Raw genomic sequence first — 15,530 nt, 5'->3', positions numbered from 1 at the left:
CGACATTTGAGGCATTGCAGGGAGTTTTCCATAAGGGTTTGTAATAGATGGGTTGTACTACAGCAGCACTCTGTATAGCAGACCTGTCAAACACATTTTTCATAAAGCAATGCATTTTTTTTTCATTAAATATCTGAAACACATTTCAATCAACTAGTTTCCAACCTTGACATTTGAATATGCAAAAAGCTATCCTCGTAGAAATATCAATTATGATTGGCATCTAAATCCAAGAATAGAAAAAAAAAACTCTTATCCGGATTTTAATAATCAAATGATAGAGTCTACTTCTCAATCAATCATGGGCTCAGAAGTGAACAATTAGCTTGAATTCTCGATTTAATAAAAGAAAGAAAAAAAATGCAATTCAGCATCCCTGCAGCAGCATATGATGAAAATGTACAGAAATAGCGATCAAAGTTGAAGGCTAAAGAAACAAACATAATATCCATCATTCTATAAACAAATTACATGAACAAATGGTCATAAGTATGATAAAAAGGAAGAATGATAGTAAAGATTTCCAGAGCGACTTGCAGTTGCCGGGCCAAAGGCAGCTGGGTTGTTAGCTGGAGCCAACAGTAGAGGGCTAGAAAACATATTCCCACAAAACCTAGTTGAAGATGTGTTTAAAATGCTTGTTTGGTCAAAGCTACCAGTATTCTGTCCAAATGTAGAGGTCACCTGCCCAATTGCAGGGGTAGAATTGAACAAAGGGGATGCTTGGCTGCTGCTAAAATTTAAACCGGTAGCAAATGCTGGAGTTGTTGCAGGAACTGCAGCAGTACCAAAAATGGATGGTGAAGATGGAAATGGAGGAGTGACAGATGAACTAAAAAGAGATGAACCAGTTCCAAATGTAGGAGTCAAAGATGAAATAGATATTAAAGTTGTTGAGGAAATTGGGTCAAAAAGGCTTGATGATGTTGATTGGGAAGAGTTTGAGGTAGTAGTCGAGGTTGCAAAGCCTACACTGCTGAAGGATGGAGATTTTAGACTAAATGGATTGGTACTTGTGATGGAATGAGGATTTACAGATGTTTGGCCAAATGTTGGAGAAGAACCACAAGGACTTGTAGGTGCAGTTGACACACCAGAGCAAATCTCTCCAGAAGGCTGAGAGGTTGGCTGCAGTCCAACTGACAGTCAAATTATTACAGCAAGTTAGTCGATAATGAACATGGGAAAGAATAATGAATAACTTCCAGGTTTTCTTAATATTTTACAAAGGTACCTTTATCTCCTAATTGATAATCCTCCCATCTCAGCTCCTCATGACTTTTATCTTTGTAAACAGGCATAGCTGAAATTGACTCGAACATCTGTGTACCAATGCTACTATCAGCGTCAATTGTAGGCATGTAAGAAGCAACTCTTCTTCCCCCACGTTGAGCCCCAAAAGTTGACTGTCCAAATGCTGGTGCAGAAGATCGGGGTCCTACATGAGAACTCAAAGAATTTTAAATAATATATATATGTATACGTATACGAACTCCCTTGACCTTAAATCATGTAAGGCCCATGAAAATATATATTTCTGCCTAACTGTACAGGTAGTTTCGAAGTCTATGATCAAGTAGGCTTGGTTACTCACCAAAAGAACTCTGTGCTCCAATTGTAGTTGTTCCAAAAGGACTACTGGCAAATGCTGGTGTTGATTGGCCAAAAGCAGCGCTAGACCCAGAGCTGAATGAAGGAGTAGAAGATGATCCAAAAGTAGGAGTGTCGGAAACGCCAAAAGCAGAATTTGACACTCCAAAAGCAGGAGTCTTGGAAGTGCCAAAAGCAGAATTTGATGCTCCAAAAGCATGAGTGAGAGAAGTGCCAAAAGCTGGTGCGCTTGATGCTCCAAATGTGCCTACTGTTCCAAATACCGGGGAATTAGACACACCAAATGGATTGGTACTTGTGATGGAATGAGGATTTACAGATGTTTGGCCAAATGTTGGAGAAGAACCACAAGGACTTGTAGGTGCAGTTGACACACCAGAGCAAATCTCTCCAGAAGGCTGAGCGGTTGGCTGCAGTCCAACTGACAGTCAAATTATTACAGCAAGTTAGTAGATAATGAACATGGGAAAGAATAATGAATAACTTCCAGGTTTTCTTAATATTTTACAAAGGTACCTTTATCTCCTAATTGATAATCCTCCCATCTCAGCTCCTCATGACTTTTATCTTTGTAAACAGGCATAGCTGAAATTGACTCGAACATCTGTGTACCAATGCTACTATCAGCGTCAATTGTAGGCGTGTAAGAAGCAACTCTTCTTCCCCCACGTTGAGCCCCAAAAGTTGACTGTCCAAATGCTGGTGCAGAAGATCAGGGTCCTACATGAGAACTCAAAGAATTTTAAATAATATATATACGTATATATGAACTCCCTTGACCTTAAATCATGTAAGGCCCATGAAAATATATATTTCTGCCTAACTGTACAAGTAGTTTCGAAGTCTATGATCAAGTAGGCTTGGTTACTCACCAAAAGAACTCTGTGCTCCAATTGTAGTTGTTCCAAAAGGACTACTGGCAAATGCTGGTGTTGATTGGTCAAAAGCAGGGCTAGACCCAGAGCTGAATGAAGGATTAGACTAAATGGATTGGTACTTGTGATGGAATGAGGATTTACAGATGTTTGGCCAAATGTTGGAGAAGAACCACAAGGACTTGTAGGTGCAGTTGACACACCAGAGCAAATCTCTCCAGAAGGCTGAGAGGTTGGCTGCAGTCCAACTGACAGTCAAATTATTACAGCAAGTTAGTCGATAATGAACATGGGAAAGAATAATGAATAACTTCCAGGTTTTCTTAATATTTTACAAAGGTACCTTTATCTCCTAATTGATAATCCTCCCATCTCAGCTCCTCATGACTTTTATCTTTGTAAACAGGCATAGCTGAAATTGACTCAACATCTGTGTACCAATGCTACTATCAGCGTCAATTGTAGGCATGTAAGAAGCAACTCTTCTTCCCCACGTTGAGCCCCAAAAGTTGACTGTCCAAATGCTGGTGCAGAAGATTGGGGTCCTACATGAGAACTCAAAGAATTTTAAATAATATATATATGTATACGATACGAACTCCCTTGACCTTAAATCATGTAAGGCCCATGAAAATATATATTTCTGCCTAACTGTACAGGTAGTTTCAAGTCTATGATCAAGTAGGCTTGGTTACTCACCAAAAGAACTCTGTGCTCCAATTGTAGTTGTTCCAAAAGGACTACTGGCAAATGCTGGTGTTGATTGGCCAAAAGCAGGGCTAGACCCAGAGCTGAATGAAGGAGTAGAAGATGATCCAAAAGTAGGAGTGTCGGAACGCCAAAGCAGAATTTGACACTCCAAAAGCAGGAGTCTTGGAAGTGCCAAAAGCAGAATTTGATGCTCCAAAAGCATGAGTGAGAGAAGTGCCAAAAGCTGGTGCGCTTGATGCTCCAAATGTGCCTACTGTTCCAAATACCGGGGAATTAGACACACCAAATGGATTGGTACTTGTGATGGAATGAGGATTTACAGATGTTTGGCCAAATGTTGGAGAAGAACCACAAGGACTTGTAGGTGCAGTTGACACACCAGAGCAAATCTCTCCAGAAGGCTGAGCGGTTGGCTGCAGTCCAACTGACAGTCAAATTATTACAGCAAGTTAGTAGATAATGAACATGGGAAAGAATAATGAATAACTTCCAGGTTTTCTTAATATTTTACAAAGGTACCTTTATCTCCTAATTGATAATCCTCCCATCTCAGCTCCTCATGACTTTTATCTTTGTAAACAGGCATAGCTGAAATTGACTCAACATCTGTGTACCAATGCTACTATCAGCGCCAATTGTAGGCGTAAGAAGCAACTCTTCTTCCCCACGTTGAGCCCCAAAAGTTGACTGTCCAAATGCTGGTGCAGAAGATCAGGGTCCTACATGAGAACTCAAAGAATTTTAAATAATATATATACGTATATATGAACTCCCTTGACCTTAAATCATGTAAGGCCCATGAAAATATATATTTCTGCCTAACTGTACAAGTAGTTTCGAAGTCTATGATCAAGTAGGCTTGGTTACTCACCAAAAGAACTCTGTGCTCCAATTGTAGTTGTTCCAAAAGGACTACTGGCAAATGCTGGTGTTGATTGGTCAAAAGCAGGGCTAGACCCAGAGCTGAATGAAGGAGTAGAAGATGATCCAAAAGTAGGAGTGTCGGAAACGCCAAAACCAGAATTTGACACTCCAAAAACAGGAGTCTTGGAAGTGCCAAAAGCAGAATTCGATGCTCCAACAGCATGAGTGAGAGAAGTGCCAAAAGCTGGTGCGCTTGATGCTCCAAATGTGCCTACTGTTCCAAATACCGGGGAATTAGATACACCAAATGGATTGGTACTTGTGATGGAATGAGGATTTACAGATGTTTGGCCAAATGTTGGAGAAGAGCCACAAGGACTTGTAGGTGCAGTTGACACACCAGAGCAAATCTCTCCAGAAGGCTGAGCGGTTGGCTGCAGTCCAACTGACAGTCAAATTATTACAGCAAGTTAGTCGATAATGAATGGGAAAGAATAATGAATAACTTCCAGGTTTTCTTAATATTTTACAAAGGTACCTTTGTCTCCTAATTGATAATCCTCCCATCTCAGCTCCTCATGACTTTTATCTTTGTAAACAGGCATAGCTGAAATTGACTCGAACATCTGTGTACCAATGCTACTATCAGCGTCAATTGTAGGCGTGTAAGAAGCAACTCTTCTTCCCCCACGTTGAGCCCCAAAAGTTGACTGTCCAAATGCTGGTGCAGAAGATTGGGGTCCTACATGAGAACTCAAAGAATTTTAAATAATATATATATGTATACGTATACGAACTCCCTTGACCTTAAATCATGTAAGGCCCATGAAAATATATATTTCTGCCTAACTGTACAAGTAGTTTCAAAGTCTATGATCAAGTAGGCTTGGTTACTCACCAAAAGAACTCTGTGCTCCAATTGTAGTTGTTCCAAAAGGACTACTGGAAAATGCTGGTGTTGATTGGCCAAAAGCAGGGCTAGACCCAGAGCTGAATAAAGGAGTAGAAGATGATCCAAAAGTAGGAGTGTCGGAAACGCCAAAAGCAGAATTTGACACTCCAAAAACAGGAGTCTTGGAAGTGCCAAAAGCAGAATTTGATGCTCCAAATGCATGAGTGAGAGAAGTGCCAAAAGCTGGTGCGCTTGATGCTCCAAATGTGCCTACTGTTCCAAATACCGGAGAATTAGACACACCAAATGCAGTTCCAGTGCTCCCAAATGCTGAACTTCCAGTTGAACCGAAGGCAGGAGTGCTTGTGACACCGAAAGCAGGAGTGCTTGCAGCACCGAAGGCAGAAGTACTGGAACCGAATGCAGACTGGGAAATGGTATCGGGGAACCAAATGCAGGCTGTGATTCCAAAAGGACTTGATTGAGTGGGGGTAGACCCAAAGCCAAATGCCGGCTTCTGACCAAAAACAGAAGATCCTATCCAAAAAAAATAAAAAGGAGTCATCGATTTAAAACCAAGGAAAAGACACCAAGTTGCCCAAGAATAAATGGATAGAAAGTCAAGACAAGCATACAATTAAAAAAAGAGAAGGCTACCAAAACCTAGCAACTTCAACAAGAGTAGAAGTAGAAGAAGAACAATTACCACCAAAAGATGCTGATGAACTGCCAAAAGCAGGAGAAGAAGAAGATCCAAAAGCAGGCACAGAACTTCCAAAAGCCGGAGATGAAGAGGCACCGAAGGCTGTGGTTGACAAAAAGGGAGAAGAAGACTGGGCTGCACCAAACGCTTCAGTAGAAGAACCCCCAAATATTGAACTCCCTGTTTGGGAAGCAAAAGAGGGTTGGACTACCAAAGGAAGGTTTAGGTGCAAACTGATTGCTACTTGCATTGTTGGTCTCCCCAAAAACAGACTGGGATGCAAATGGGCTGTTTGATGATTGCCCACAAGTTGTTTTAAGAGTTTCCAATAGTTAATTTAATTTTCCAAAAAATTCAGCAATGACAAAAAATTTATTCTCAAGAAAGGACAACATGCAATATGTATGTTAAAGATAACAAAAATCTGAAACACGAATGAAAAGATTTCAAGCATATATATCAGAAAAAAAAAGGAAGAAAAAAAAACACCAATCTTTGACCAGTAACAAGCACAGCTAATTAAAACTATTGTAACTAATAGCATATCAAGAAGGTAAACTATTATAACTAATAACAATTACCACAGAACAAAGCATTATCAGGATGCACTTTTTCTGCGACCAAATACAAGGCAAGCAAAAAAGTAAAAAAAAAAAAATTTTATTAACTTTAGAAGGATACTGCCATACTGGTAAAAACTCAAAAAAGAAGAAGAAGAAGATAGCAATAATTCATTGGTATCAAGGCATGCAAATTATGAAACCTTTTTGAAAACTGAAGTCATTCTTCGATATAAAATACCAACCAGAAACTCGGAATTTCACAATGCCTATATACAAGTAATAGCACCAACCGCAAGCTTCCAGTTTCAGACAGGACTGGAAGCAATTATGCATTCATGGAACCGAATCAAAATATGATTTCCAGTAAAGTGTAAGAAAAAGACTTACGGCTAGTTGCACCAAACATCTTCGTTTAAGTAGTTGTTCTAGCACCACAACTCTTTGATCTCAAACTGAGGCGGAAAACAAAAATGAACCGAAAGTAAATTAAACAAACGAGGAAACTAAAAAGAAAGTAACAATGCAAAATAAAATAAAACAACGTAAACATGATGCCATGGACCAAACTTAGTGTCCATTTTATGATTTATTTGCGCACCAAACAAGCAATTACTCAGTAGCGATCAAAGCCTTTTTCCTTCCGATGCATTTACTTAAAAACTTAAAAAAAAAGTTACGCAAAGAGAAAAAAAAAACATCGAATATTTCAACCTAGATATTACATGTACTTGAAATTTTGATGCCTAAAAAAGAAGAAAGCACTAGCAAGTGCTATAGAGCAGCGAAGCAGTGGGAGTGCCAGAGAAAAGTTAAATAAAGAGATGAGAGTTCGAACCTTTTCGGACCGATCTGAATCGGGAGGGGGAGAAATAATGGAAGCTTACTGGTTCGGAAAAATTCAAATTCGTAAAAGGGGAAAGAGAGAAAGACCTCCTGCTGGAGAAAAAAGAGTCCCAAACAGTAACGGTAGCGCAAAATGGAGCGAACGGACGGCTTTGTAGGGTCGGGTGAGATCCGCGTAGCGTTGTTTTAACTTTACGGGCTAGTAGTGTTTGATGGGTGACTTCGAAAAGTTTGGTTTAAAATTTGTCTGTTTAATATTATTATTTTTGAGAAATAAAATATTTATTTTAAATATATTATTATTAAGTAATAAATATGTATTTAAATAATATTTAAATTAGTTAATATTATTATATTTTAGTAAGAATATAAAAATTATTACTTGTTTTTAATATTTTAATATATAAAATATAAATTTTAAATATTTTTAAGCAATAAATATTAATTATTTATAAATTTTAATTAAAATATATAAACTATATTTTAAATATTTAAATATAACCATTAAATATTTTTAATTAGTATTTTAAAAATAATTTTTTATTTTTAATTAATGATTTTAATATATTTGTAATTAAGCATGTCGAAACTATTTTTTTTATAAAAGGGGTTGACTTTTACTTTGAAAACGAAAATGAAAATAGAAGTCGCCTCTAATCTTTTTTTTTATGAGGTGTGATCGGATCACCTCGTAATATGATCATTTTAATAAGAGTTTTAATTTACTAAAAAAATGATTTTTGGTCTACGAAATTCGAGAAAAACGGGTTCGGGAGTCGATTACGTGTGAGGAATGATTAGCACTCTCGTCACGCCCAAAATTGGTACCTAATTGATTAATTAATGTCTTAAAGTTGAATGTCGAAAATTCGAAAATATTAAAAGTGATTTCCCCATTTTATTAATGTCATATTTTAAAATAATGTTTGGATAGATTTGAACGAATATAAAAGGGTTTCTCATCCCGAGGCAACAAAATGTCGTATCCCGTAAGTTAGGATGCAACGTTTGAATTCCCGAGCATAAGCTAACCTTTAAAAATTTTTATTGTGTATTCAAACTAAATGTTTGGCCGTTTTAGTTTGACGAGAAAATAGAAACCCCGTAAGTTAGGGCACGATTTCTTGAAGTTCCAAAGACGACATACAACTTGCTTTTAATCTTATTAAAAGGAACCATATGTTTTGAAAATTAAAAAACTGGTCATTTTGGATTAACGAGAAAATCGAAACCCCGTAAGTTAGGGTATGATTTCTCGAAGCTTCGAAACGTGAAATATGACTTTATTTTAAGAAGATTTCAAATAAGAGTGATTATAAAACTGCCTTAAAATACATTTATTTGGTTTGTTTGAAGAAAAAAGAAGCAACAACTAATATCGATTATCTACATTGGAATTTGATTCACGATACGATAACAAGAAACAAGAATATATTTGCAAGCATGACACAATAATACATGGAAATAAAATTATATAGATGAATGACAATAATGTGAAAACACAAAGAACAAATTAAAATACACATAATAGCAATAGTTTCATATCATATATTATGCAAATACTAAAATTAATATTCAAGGCTAATGAATTAAAAGCCAATTTTGAAAGAAATACGAAGCAAATTAACACAAATAAAATGTAACAAGTTTTAAAATAACCAAAAAAACATGGAAAAGAAGAAATTTGGAATTACCAATGTACCAAAAATAAATTATATGTATAAACATTTTAGAAAGAAGTAATTAATATGAAACTTGGAATAGTTTAAAAAGTAGAATTAAAAATAAATACTATATGAAGTAGTATAAATGAATTTTAAAGCAAATATTGAATAAGAAGAAGATCCAAATAAGTAGTATACAAGATAATATATATATATTAATCTAAATAAATAATACATGAAAACTTAATATAAATAATAATGTATGCATATAATAACATATATAAAAAGTTGAGATAAACAAAGTATATAATAAAATAGGGTTTAAAAGAAATAAATTATATATATAAATAGATTTAAAAGAAGATATATAAACATATTTAAAAGAGAATTTAAACGTAATAACTAGAATAATATGAAATCAATAGTATAGAATAAAAATAATTTAGTATAAATTATGTATGTATATATAAAATAATAAAGTCTAAGGGTATTATCCTATAAATCTTTAAAACATAGAAATATATAAAAGTAAATTTTAAAAATATATTATAAAATAAAACCATAAAATGTGTATAAATTATATTGAATTTACATAGGAAATATATAAAATAAATACACAATAAATCTAAATAATCATAGACGATAAATTTTAAAATAATAATACATGATGAATTTAAATAAAAAATAAATGATAAATTTAAAATAATAATATATTATAAATTAAAATAATATCGATGATAAGTTTAAAAATATATTAAGCTGAAACATAAAATAATGTTAGATGTAAAATTAAATATATTTAAAACAGAATAATGAAATAAATTTAAAAAAAGAAATAAATAAAAAAACCAAGCATATTAAATAGGCAAGCATTAAATTAAATTAACAACAAAATTAAAGGAAAAAATGAAAATAAAATAAAGCAAAGAGGCCAAAAAACCAAGCATATTAAATAGGTAAGGATTAAATTAAACTAACAACAAAATTAAAGGAAAAAATGAAAATAAAATAAAGCAAAGAGGCCAAATGTAATACGTGAATAACTTGGGGGACCAAGTGAGAAATAATCCCCGTCCCTCCAAAACGCAACGTTTCAACCTGGGCCGAAATGAAACACAAACAAAATGCAGAGCGAAATTTAAAAAAAAAAGAAAAAAACTGATTTGAACATGCCACAAAAGAAGGAGGACCAAATGCGAAATTGACCCTTGAGACAAAATAGGCGGATCCTTCTCTCGGGTCGGGACACCTCGCAGATCAGTGCCAAAACGGCGCCGTTTTGAGGCCACTGAAACAGACCCCAAACGACGTCGTTTAGAGGACATATAAAAGAGAAATAAAATTTAAACCTTCATTTTTACTGTTTTGTTTTAAAAAAAACAGAAAAGAGAGGGCTCTTTTCTCTGCTAGGCTTCCTTCTCTGGCCACAGATCCACTCATCGGACTGCAGTCGTCTGCCGCCAACGACCGCTGTGCGTGGCGATCGAACCTTTCCTAGATTAGTTTTTTTTTCTTTTTACTCTATTTTAATACATATATTAAAAATAAAACAAATATCTTTATATATATATATATATATATAAGCAATTTCGAAGAGGAAAACAGAAAGAAAAATAAGAAAATGAAAGAAACCTTTGTTGATTTTCTCTCTGATTTTTTTGTATTCCTTTGAATTTTTTCATCCCCCTCATTTAGAATACAAAAATAGAGTTTTTATAGCCCCAAAAATCATATTTTACAAACTATTTTTCCTTCTATTTTTTTGCTTTTAGATTCTTCTAGGATATTTTGCAAGTATAGACGTGACGTACGGAGCGGCGTGCACGGGGGAGGCGGCCGCAATTAGGGCGGCGCGGCGCGCTAGGGAGATTGGAGGCAGCGGCTGAAGCTTCTAGGGTTTCTGTTTGCTGTTTTTTCTTTTGTTTTGGGCTTGTTTGGGTTATTGGGTATTTGGTTTAGTTGGGTTTGGGCTGATTTGAGTTTTATGTTTAGGCCTGCTATTTTATTGGGTTTGTAATTGGACTTTTAAAATTTGATTTTAATTGAATTTGGGTTTTTTAGCTTTGGTGTTTATTGATTTAATTGGGCCCAGGCAAATTGGGCCAATTACAAAGCAAAAAGAAAAAAAAGGAAAATACTATGTTATTAGATGGGTGAAAAAGTAATTAAGCACCAAAAGTGCTTTTGGGAGAGGGAAAAGCTAAAATTTTTAACTTCTCCTTTTCAGAAGTGCTGTTGAAACACTCCTGAAAAGCTAAAAATTTCAGCCAAAAGCAGCTTGTTCTGCACAACTTTTCTTCTAAAAGTGTTTTTGGAGTCAGAAGTGCTTTTTTTAAGCAATGAAGAATAAGTAGTGTTTTCCTTCTGGTCGTTATAGCGTAGCTTTATTTTGCAGGCTTAACAATAGTAATTGCAAGACTTAAATTTTAAGGGTAAATTACACCTTTAGTCACTGAACTATGAGTAATTTTTTATTTTGATCACATAACTAAAAAAGGTTACAATTTAGTCACTAATGTTTTCGAAATTATTTTTTGGTCACCCGACTGTTAAGTGACACATTTTTAGTTGGTATAATAATTTTAGATATCAATTTTTATACTTTTATGTTATATTGACCTTGATTATATATAAAATGATAAAATTTTAAAATTCTTTTTTTTAATTTAGAAATAAAATAGATAAAGTGAGAAAAAGAGGAAATTTATTTTAAACCTTTCAAGTTTCTCTATAATATTTGTATAGAAATATCCAATACCCATTCTTTAAAAACATAAAAAATAAAAACATTAAACAAAATTCTTGGTTTTCGCTTTTTTTTCTTTTTATGTTTCTTGATATAGCTTTTTCGTTGTAAGAAAAGAAAAAAAATCATATATAATTTACTTTTACAATTTGGGTTTTGGAAAATAATTTAAATGAATTAAAATTTTGAATTGAGTATGGAAAAGAAATTTTGGTGGTATATTTTTCTATATTTTTTGTTAGAAAATGCACCGAGTCTATTTCACAAGTATCTGTAATATCAATTATGGATGTTCTTCAATGGCATGAAACTCGACTAAAAAATATTGCAATTTTGGGTTTTTCAAATTTTATATTTTAAGTAATTTTGATTTTTAAAATAATTTTTATATAGAATCGGGTCAAATTGACAAAAAATGTAAAATTTGAAGACTAAAATTATTAACATACCAACTAAAAAGTGTCACTTAACAATTGGGTGACAAAAAATAAAAATATTAGTGACTAAATTGTAACTTTTTAATTAAGTGACCAAAACGAAAATTTACCCATAATTGAGTGAGTAATAGTGTGTCGTTTACCCTTATTTTAATTAAATATACAATGCATCCAATTTTTCTTCAATAAAATTAGACACTAAACTATGGTAAGTTTTCTTTTTGGTTACTTAACTAAAAAAATTACAATTTGGTCACTGAACTATTCAAAAAAATTCATTTAAGTCATTGAGTTGTAAAATCGATGCTTTATAGCTTTCTCCATTTGCACTCTTTGCACCAATCAAAAGGTCTTTTTCCTCTTCACTTCTATAGTTCAATTTTTTTATGAAACAATTTTAGACATCACGAATTTAAATAATCTTTTTTTCTCATCTCCGACATTGACTATCAGATCGACTTGGATTTGAGATGTGTTTTTCTACTCATCAATGTGTATTGATCCAACGTATTGATTAATCGTTGATTGAGAATCATTGGTAGAACTTTTTAAAAAAAGAAAAAGGAAAAACTTAACAACTCAGTGACTTAAATAAAAATTTTTTGAATAGTTCAATGCCTTAAATAAAAACTTCGAATAATTTAGTGATAAAATTGTAACTTTTTTAGTTAAGTGACCAAAGCTTACCCATAATCACTAAACTAATTGTGTTATTTAACCATATATTTTATATGTGTGTCAAACAGTATTTTAACGGCCAGACAAGCAATTGGTTAGGAAGTTAATAATCCAGTGACTAAAAGATAATTTTAGAATAGTTTAGTAATATTTTATAAATTTTAAAGTTAAATGACTAAAATGAAATTTTCTTAATAAATTAATGAATAGTTCACCCAAGTACTTAACATAAAAAAGGTAGAATAATCGGCATATCCTACAGAATGTCTATTTATGGTTTTTTTCAACTGGATGCATACAGCAAATAAAACCAAAAAAAAAAAAAGAAAAGAGAAAGAAGAAGAAGAAGAAAGAATGGGTTTTGTGCGATTGTGTGTGTTGTCTGTTTGATTTCTTAATTTCTCAGAAGGCAATTTATGAAAAGCGGGACTTGCTTAAATGTAGCTTTCGGGCTTATATTTCAACCTTTAGTGAACTATTTATATATTTGTAAAATGCAATTGAAGATAATCTCTGATTAGTTGATATTTTGTTTTAGTAATTGCGTCGATATAAACAACTGGCCTGCAATTTTAAGACCAGGTTTTGCAGTTTTTTTTGTTGTCGACTAGTGGTATATCAAATGTACCCGTGGCCGTGCCTTTATAAGCAACCTGAATCTCTGCTACTCAAAGATACGATAAAGAGGAAGATATTAACTATGGCATCAGGAGCTTCCACCGGTGCTGATAAATTGGGCGGTAGAATGAAGCCGTCGTCTAGAGGACACCATAGATTCGTGGGAGTTAGGCAAAGACCATCAGGGAGGTGGGTGGCTGAGATCAAAGACTCTTCGCAAAAAGTCAGGCTTTGGCTTGGAACTTATGATACCGCCGAGGAAGCATCTCGAGCTTACGACTGTGCTGCTCGGGCGTTGCGTGGGGCTAATGCCCGTACCAACTTCGAACTACCTGGTCCTCAGTTGGCTTCTAGCTCGTCTACCAACCGTTTAATCTTTGATAATCTGCAGCCTTTCTCATCTGAGAAAACCTGTGGGAGTGATGCTGGTGGGCTTCTTGTTGGTGCACTTCCCAAGTTGCTTGATGCTGGTAAAGGGAATGGAGTCCTTTCAACTGCTAATTCTGCTGGTTTGCAACTTAGCGTTGCTTCTGACCCTCCTCTCAGCAACAAGAACTTATGCCTAGAATCAGGAAACATGAACCTTGTTCAGGGTTTTAGCAAGCCTGAGCTTGCCATAAATCATGATCAAGCATGTGATGGTCAATCGGCAGTTGGTCAAATAGAGGTTCAATGGCATCAACTCCAAAGTCAACCGACATCTATGGCAAGCTCTAAGTGGTCCAATGAACCGTCATTTGAGGCATTATGGGATTCACAGATGACCCTTTCCCCTCTGAATGGCTTGTTTAATATCTCAACTTCGATCACTGCTACATCAACATCAAGAGGACACCAAAGATGGGTGGCTGAGATTGATGACTCTTTGCAAAAAGTTGGGCTCTGGCTTGGAACTTTTAATACTGCTGAGGAGGCAGCTCGAGCATACGATGAGACTGCTCGGATATTGCATGGAGCTAATGCCGACACCAACTTCGAGCTGCCTCAGTCAGCTTCAAATTCGTCTGTGAATCGTGTCTCGTTTGATAACATTCAAGTTAAAATTTATTTTATGCAAATATTAATTAAATTACATTTTAGAATTTTAAAATTTTTTTTAATATAATTTTGAAATTTTATTTTTTATATAGTCACGAGACTTGCACCCTGAATCGACAATCGCGAAACTTTCCAATAAACGTGTTAGGGGTTCTGGTGATTACATGAACAAGAAAAAGCTTAAAGCTATCAAAGTAAGTCTTTAATTTTATCATTATTTTATGTTTTCTGATCTTTTAACTATATCAATAATTGTTTATCTTCGTGTCCTCTAACTATATATATTATCGGAAAATTATTTTCTTCTTTTTTGCAGAAAACTTGTAGGGACAATGCGTACAAGTTTTGGCATATTGACGCTGGGTTTTGGTCTCAAGCTATTGGGTGTGGTGCAAGACCAAGACCACGTGTTTCACCTTCGACCAGCAATTCACACTGCCATTCAGATGCAGCGAGCTGCACTCCTTATGTTCCTAGTACTGTTTCCCAACAGGGGTCGTCGACGACACAACAATTTCCTGAAGAAGTGCAAACATTGAAGTCTAATGTTTCCAACATCATGACGCAGATGGCGCAAATGAATCAGACACTGTGTAACATTCAGCGGATGTTGGAACCCATGATGCAGTTACAACAGCGGTCCCAACGGCAGTTCCAATTTGTTGGTGGCGGAGGCAGTCATGTAGGAGCCGGTGGTGGCAAAGAGAATAGCCCTCCTCAGTGATGCACTTATGATCCATCCCATTTCCTATTATAATATGAATGTTTGAATATTTTATTTTAAAATGCTATTTTTTGTAATTTAAATGCTTTGTTATATTGTGTAATTAAAATGTTTTGTTTTTTAATATTAATTAATTTCTTTTGGTTTGATTATTTCATTTTTGAGATTTGCTTGTTTGATCTTTTCTCTCTAGAATTTTATCTTAAAGATTTTAGGCCTTGGTTCAATAACTATGAAGCAAGAATATACTTTTGTGGTTGTGAAGACACAAATTAAGTAGATTTTTGTTATAAGAAATTATTGTTGTTTGATAGTTTGTAGAATCCATACTATTGTATGTACTTTGCATGCCTTTGTCCATTCAATAAGATTGAAATGAATGAAATATTCACCATTAACATTTTAAATGACCATTTTATAAAAATAGTTAAATTATTTTTTATGAAAATACTGATAACATTAAAGTTTTAAATATGACAATTTTATACGATAATTCAGTAAATTCATACTTTATTTCTTTTAAAATTTTAATAACTTTTCTTATATTTTTATTCAAACACGTG

The 15,530-nt window shown here is 34.3% G+C and overlaps 3 protein-coding genes across 5 annotated transcripts; 2 read left to right on the top strand and 1 right to left on the bottom strand.

Moving 5' to 3' along the window:
* Positions 1-314: 314 nt before the first annotated feature.
* On the bottom strand, positions 315-7,190 carry LOC105765380 (nuclear pore complex protein NUP98A). 3 transcript variants are annotated; one of them, XM_052625668.1, is made up of 11 exons: positions 7,055-7,190; positions 6,607-6,671; positions 6,238-6,270; positions 5,660-5,944; positions 4,960-5,490; positions 4,600-4,803; positions 4,069-4,506; positions 2,128-2,310; positions 1,595-2,032; positions 1,235-1,438; positions 315-1,139 (listed from the first exon to the last, which is right to left on the bottom strand). In XM_052625668.1, the coding sequence occupies exons 2-11, from the start codon at positions 6,623-6,625 to the stop codon at positions 484-486; spliced, it is 2,991 nt and encodes a 996-aa protein (XP_052481628.1). In that variant the 5' UTR covers positions 6,626-6,671; positions 7,055-7,190; the 3' UTR covers positions 315-483. The 3 variants fall into 3 exon arrangements, with proteins under 3 accessions (XP_052481628.1, XP_052481629.1, XP_052481630.1); XM_052625669.1 differs by lacking the exon at positions 6,238-6,270; XM_052625670.1 differs by lacking the exon at positions 6,238-6,270 and having other exon boundaries at positions 5,660-5,836.
* A 6,097-nt stretch (positions 7,191-13,287) lies between these two features.
* LOC128035531 (ethylene-responsive transcription factor ERN1-like) lies at positions 13,288-13,771 on the top strand. Its single transcript, XM_052625316.1, has 2 exons — positions 13,288-13,675; positions 13,728-13,771. Exons 1-2 carry the CDS (start codon positions 13,288-13,290, stop codon positions 13,769-13,771), a joined length of 432 nt encoding a protein of 143 aa, XP_052481276.1.
* LOC105762544 (ethylene-responsive transcription factor WIN1-like) lies at positions 13,763-15,024 on the top strand. The gene is made up of 3 exons (XM_012580301.2): positions 13,763-14,241; positions 14,336-14,437; positions 14,560-15,024. Exons 1-3 carry the CDS (start codon positions 13,783-13,785, stop codon positions 14,965-14,967), a joined length of 969 nt encoding a protein of 322 aa, XP_012435755.2. The 5' UTR covers positions 13,763-13,782; the 3' UTR covers positions 14,968-15,024.
* The last annotated feature ends 506 nt before the right edge of the window (positions 15,025-15,530 follow it).

The sequence above is a fragment of the Gossypium raimondii genome, chromosome 12 (genome assembly GCF_025698545.1).
Source record: "Gossypium raimondii isolate GPD5lz chromosome 12, ASM2569854v1, whole genome shotgun sequence".
Lineage (NCBI taxonomy): Eukaryota > Viridiplantae > Streptophyta > Magnoliopsida > Malvales > Malvaceae > Gossypium > Gossypium raimondii.
The sequence above is the reverse complement of the archived record's forward strand: the minus strand, read 5'-3'. Positions and strand labels throughout refer to the sequence as shown.

Bases quoted from the DNA above. Each gene is read 5' to 3' on its own strand.
- LOC128035531 (XM_052625316.1), top strand. From the start codon at position 13,288: ATGGCATCAGGAGCTTCCACCGGTGCTGATAAATTGGGCGGTAGAATG. The intron at 13,676-13,727 runs GTAAAGGGAATG...TTTGCAACTTAG, and splicing joins TCCCAAGTTGCTTGATGCTG to CGTTGCTTCTGACCCTCCTC.
- LOC105765380 (XM_052625668.1), bottom strand. The intron at 4,804-4,959 runs GTGAGTAACCAA...GTTCTCATGTAG, and splicing joins TGGAGCACAGAGTTCTTTTG to GACCCCAATCTTCTGCACCA. The intron at 2,033-2,127 runs GTACCTTTGTAA...TTTGACTGTCAG, and splicing joins TTATCAATTAGGAGATAAAG to TTGGACTGCAGCCAACCGCT.
- LOC105762544 (XM_012580301.2), top strand. From the start codon at position 13,783: ATGAACCTTGTTCAGGGTTTTAGCAAGCCTGAGCTTGCCATAAATCAT. The intron at 14,242-14,335 runs GTTAAAATTTAT...TTTTTTATATAG, and splicing joins TCTCGTTTGATAACATTCAA to TCACGAGACTTGCACCCTGA. The intron at 14,438-14,559 runs GTAAGTCTTTAA...TCTTTTTTGCAG, and splicing joins AAAAGCTTAAAGCTATCAAA to AAAACTTGTAGGGACAATGC.